General features: G+C 36.9%; 1 protein-coding gene across 1 annotated transcript; it reads left to right on the forward strand.

Moving 5' to 3' along the window:
- The first annotated feature begins 1,032 nt into the window (after positions 1-1,032).
- LOC102807532 (uncharacterized) lies at positions 1,033-4,983 on the forward strand. The gene is made up of 2 exons (XM_006818696.3): positions 1,033-1,613; positions 4,656-4,983. Exons 1-2 carry the CDS (start codon positions 1,164-1,166, stop codon positions 4,701-4,703), a joined length of 498 nt encoding a protein of 165 aa, XP_006818759.2. The 5' UTR covers positions 1,033-1,163; the 3' UTR covers positions 4,704-4,983.
- The last annotated feature ends 238 nt before the right edge of the window (positions 4,984-5,221 follow it).

Here is a 5,221-nt window from a genome sequence, read left to right on the forward strand (position 1 = left end):
ATTGTACCCATCAGTAACAACAATGCGTCGTGGGTTGTTCCCACCACTAAAGTCACAACGCAGCGTAACTTGGTCCCCATCACAAGCAAGAAAGCAGCCACCATTAACAACTAAACGCTGCGTAAGTTGGTCCTACCACGAGCAACAATGAAATTTAGCTTCAAGTTGGTTCCCATCACCGGCAAATGTGCAGCTTAGCTTGCACCCCACTATATGCAACACTGCCGGGTTTTGGTGATGCCATATGGTATGTCATAACAGAATTAATATGATTTGAAAAAAAAATAGAATTGCTTGTAAGTAGCGCATGTGAGTTTTATAAAAGCTCAAATACTTTCGAATGCGTTGTTAACGATATTTCTTTCACCCAAGACAATTACATTAGCGGTAACAGTTGCTGTTCGCTATTTCATTAATCTCTCACGTGGTATTATTATCATGGTCAATCGCAACGCGCACGTGTCATGGCTTTTTACTAGTAAGTGGTACTGGAAGTAAAAACATAATTTGCTTTTCCACTTAAATCTAGGATTACGAGCTAGACGAATGTGCTATTAACAGACTGACAGCGAAAGTGGCGACGACTGATCTCTAAAATCGACAAAGTCGCAAGAACACGTCGTTTCCGACAAGGGTCCCACGCAACGCGTGCAACGCATGTAAAATACATTAAGAAGACTTCGTCAAAAACGAACTGCTAAATCAGAAAACCTTTCTCCTTAGTAGAGTGATTGTCCTCCAAAACAACGATGTGTATCTGAGAGATATAGTGAAGCGACGGAGAACAATTATTTATGACAATTTGGGGGCGTCGACAAAATAATGGGATATTATGGGATAACACGTGGTTAACACCATGACAATAAATACATTAAATCGTTTTGTAAATGGTTACAACTTTTAGATCGGGAAGTAGGCGCATTAATTATTAAGTATGAGAGCGAGCCAGGAAAGACTTCATTTCCTTACAACTTTAATTGAATATCAGGGTATTTATAGTCTACTCGGAGTGATTATGAATCAGAACTGAGGACATTTCGATATCGTTCCATCCATTCATTTCTACACGCGATAAAAATCGACATATATTTCAACGAAAATTTGGAACGAAGAGTGTATATCGCCCACTTTAAAGTGTCGACATTTGACGGAATTTGACTGGAATGGAACAACAGGCATTTGGCGGTTCAAACATCGGTCCAATGACGACGGCAAATCATAATACCGTCAGTGGGTCGTCAATCGTGATAGCGACGTCCAATAGAGCTCGTCATCGTAGAGTTCGTTCTACGGTTACAGCCATTTCAAGGAACCCTCCAAGACAGCAGCACAGAGAAAAGGAGCCACACCTGGTTGCCCGGAGAAACGCACGTGAAAGACGCAGAGTACAGATGGTAAACGACGGATTTATTCGTCTGCGTCGACATGTACCGACCGATCCAAGAAATAAAAAACTTTCAAAAGTCAAGACATTACGATCGGCAATTAATTATATTCTGCATTTGCAGAGTTTATTGAAGGACAGTAACTATGGCAACGACCAACCAGAACAACATTCTCCGAATATTAACGAACACCACGGCACAAACATTGAATGGCTTGGGTTTGACATGGTAAGTTTTTTTCTTTTATAATTTTTGTATTTGGTACGTGCAGAATAAGATGAATAGTTAATAAATTAATAAACGCTGTTCGGACTGATATATGTGATATATAGAAGATAATATTTGGTAATCGTAGTCCTAAGTAACTATTAAAAATAGCTCTTTATCGATAGCATAGAATAAAAAAAGCCATTGCTATTTTTAATAGTCGCAAGCAAGCAAAAGAGGCAGTTGCAGCACGTGTTCTAATTCATCTTGTAAACAAACATCGTTATTTTCAAGCGTATTATGCGTCGCATAGGTCCCGCATGATATCAAACACGGTGATTCGCGACGACCATTGTTCTAATCCCAACACCTACGATAAAATTCACAATAAAACGTTAACATTCCAAACTAGTTATCATGAATTTTGGGAATGCAATTGTCATTATCATATCACTATTCACACTTTTTTTATTTATTGTTTACATGACGTCAGATTACGTTAAGTCGCTTCAATATTACAATTGCTAAGTAATTAATATTTCTTTTTCCTGATACGAAAATTGCACGAAAATGCAACAATGAAGATTCTACTTCAAAGCATTATTTCAAAATAAATAAAAATGAGTATGCATATAATAAATACATGTGATGTTTTTATCCGATGCTATCATACACAATTTTGAGATACGTGGAGATCTTTCCATCTTTTTAGGAACAAATTATAAATTGCTCTAAAATTGACATTTCCAAAACTTAAAAGTCAAAGAAATTTTGAGAAAATTTTATTTGGTAACTGATCACACATGAATGTGCCCAGAGCAACCAAGTATCTAATCTGGTGTATTCATAAATAAAGCAACAAAATCAATCACTTCAATGAAGCAGCGTTATTAATTGACACAACACTGACTTAGGAAAGTACAGTAGTAAGGTCACTAAAAACTACAAGCCAATAAAAAAAATATTTATAGTAAAAAATGAAAAATGGAAAACAAATTTACAAAATTCACTAACATACGAAAATACGACGTTTAACAAGATTGTGGTCATGGTAAGCCGACAAGAGATGTTGTCTCATAATAATTTTTTTTTAAATTTGGCCATTTTTATTTCCCATTATTATTACAAATTTGTTCTATTCTGTCAAATTTGTGAAATCATTTATTTGCTTTCCGGTTTCCTTATAGAATTTCTTTCTTTGATTGATTGCTGTAAAAAAGACAAGTTGTTATAAAATAGTATTCGTCTTGATAGATCGTATGATAAATTGTGAAGTCAGCTTCTGGGAGTGAAGTGTGTGTTTTTGCATGGGTTTGTGTGTTGTGGTGGGGGTGTCAAGTGCGCGACGAGGGGGGGGGTATAATGACAAAATAACCCCAGTTAACTTTGATTCATCTCCGTTGGCAAATTCACCCCAAATAACAGACAACACCCGTGTCCTTAAACGTATGCAAATTAACTCAGCAACGCCGCACAACAATAGGTTGATATTTGATTTTCATTTTGTCAGCAAGACCCCCTTCCTATCTTTAATTTGTAAGACACACTCTTTTTCTAATATTAGTCGCCCACTGAATTGTTACTGCTAGTGAGATCATCACCGTCAGTGTTTATTGTGATTCTGTCTTAATTGAAATGTGATCATTCATTTACCTAAAATAGACTACTTCAGACAATCCTATACCCCATACTAATATAGAATTAGTCTGAGAGTACACACAACATATTGTAACTATATGAAAACCATGATACCAATAAGCATGTTTCTAATGGGTGAGCAATTGGTACAGCAGTGTGTTATGCTCATTCACAACACTCCGTCATGATGGCGGTGCTATAGTCATTTCAAATACATGTACCAATAATGATTTCTTAGAAATTATTTCGATATGTGACGTCAGCATGCTGGTTCAGTTGATTCATTAGCATTTGTGTATGTTTAGCCAATGGATACAATTGTTAGATTTTTCTGATTGACAGTTTGTTTGTTAACATACACTACCACTAAAGAATTTGTTTCCCCGGCAGAGTCACGAGTAGTTGGTAACAAGGCTATAACTACATCTGATAGAATCTCAGAAAATGACGATTACTCGTCGCATAAAGAGATTCTGACTCGTTTTTCACACACACACACACTTCTTTCATTTTCCTATTTTAATAACTTCTTTTTCAAAACGATTAACCTTGCAAAATCAATGAATAATTAATTTACGACATGTTGAGAAGTCACGTGCCGGACATTGCCTCTCCACTTGCCTGCGCAGAGTACAAAACAACCACTGATGCGCATCTGCAGGTGCAGTCGCTGAGTATGATGAAATTTTCAAAACGCTCATTTCTTTCCGCTCCGGAAGGGATTCCCATCAGCACGGAGGGCTGTGTGTGCAAACAGCCACGCGCCTGAAAGGAAACGTCACAAGCCTGACAAATTACTACTCATACCGGTCACATCGATACATTAATGCAAAATATGCTCTCAATCAGACAGATTCATTGTTCACCCGGAATTGAAGAGATATAATGAATCAAAACGGATTTAACTTTGACTCGATTAATTTGGCAGTGTGACCGGCACACTACAACGCCATTAGTGCGTGACGGAGGAATTTATCAAGTTCAAGCTAATGAGCTATTTTGTTTATTGCGTCCTCAGTTGTTTTGTCTCTATCACACAGTACCATTGACATAATAAAGCAAGGCACACAATGGTGTACTTCAGGAATTCTAGTTATCTTTAGAATTGTCTTGCAATTTCTTTAGCAGTGTTAGGACGTAGCATATTTATGTTATTTGCTAGCATTATGTCAACAAATAGATTGATGGAAACGTGAGGAATTTCTCAAGTTTATTAAAAAAAAGATCGTGTTGTTAACACGCCCACGTCTTATTCGAAACTCTTAAAGTTGGGGGTTTCAAATTTGAGTCAAACAACTTGTAAATTGCACTAATTCAAATACATTGTTTGTAGCTGAATTAAGAACCGCAGTTCTGTTAATGGGCTATCATTTTTATCACGCTCAACCCCGATTAATTCTTGTTTATTTTTATTTATTTTTTAAGGAAAACAACATGGACTGTAACACGGGAGAAGAGAGTTTTGAATTCTAATATAGGATATCGAATGCCAGCATTGACAAATAACGAACAGGTGAAACGTTGTATACTGTGCCGAAGACAGGTGCTTAATTGTTACTAGGACAACGGGATTGTAGCTTATCCACGTGACGTCACGTTTAAAAATAACCGCCATCGTACCACCAGATCACATCTCAATTGCACCATAGATGGCGCTATTTTCAAATCTCCGTTGATCTCGGTCCGCTATACAGAAGATCTATATGTTGCTAGATGAGAAGGTTGCTCGAACACAGATATTATTGAAATTGAATAATATATAGATATTGAACTGTTTATAAATATGAAGAATTGTCTCTTGACGAAACTCTACTGTATATATGCATATTTCAATTACTTGCCTATTATTTGCCGGGTGCACGGTAGTTCTTCGTTACGTCTCTCTATAGTGCCATATTTCATGTTATTGTTTGCAAGTAATACATGAATGGCAATCCAAACTTTAGCACGGGAATACAAATTGCACGCAGTGCAAGCAATGAACAAGCAAG

Source organism: Saccoglossus kowalevskii, chromosome 12, assembly GCF_978046115.1.
Source record: "Saccoglossus kowalevskii chromosome 12, keSacKowa6.1, whole genome shotgun sequence".
In the NCBI taxonomy this organism is placed as follows: Eukaryota; Metazoa; Hemichordata; class Enteropneusta; family Harrimaniidae; genus Saccoglossus; species Saccoglossus kowalevskii.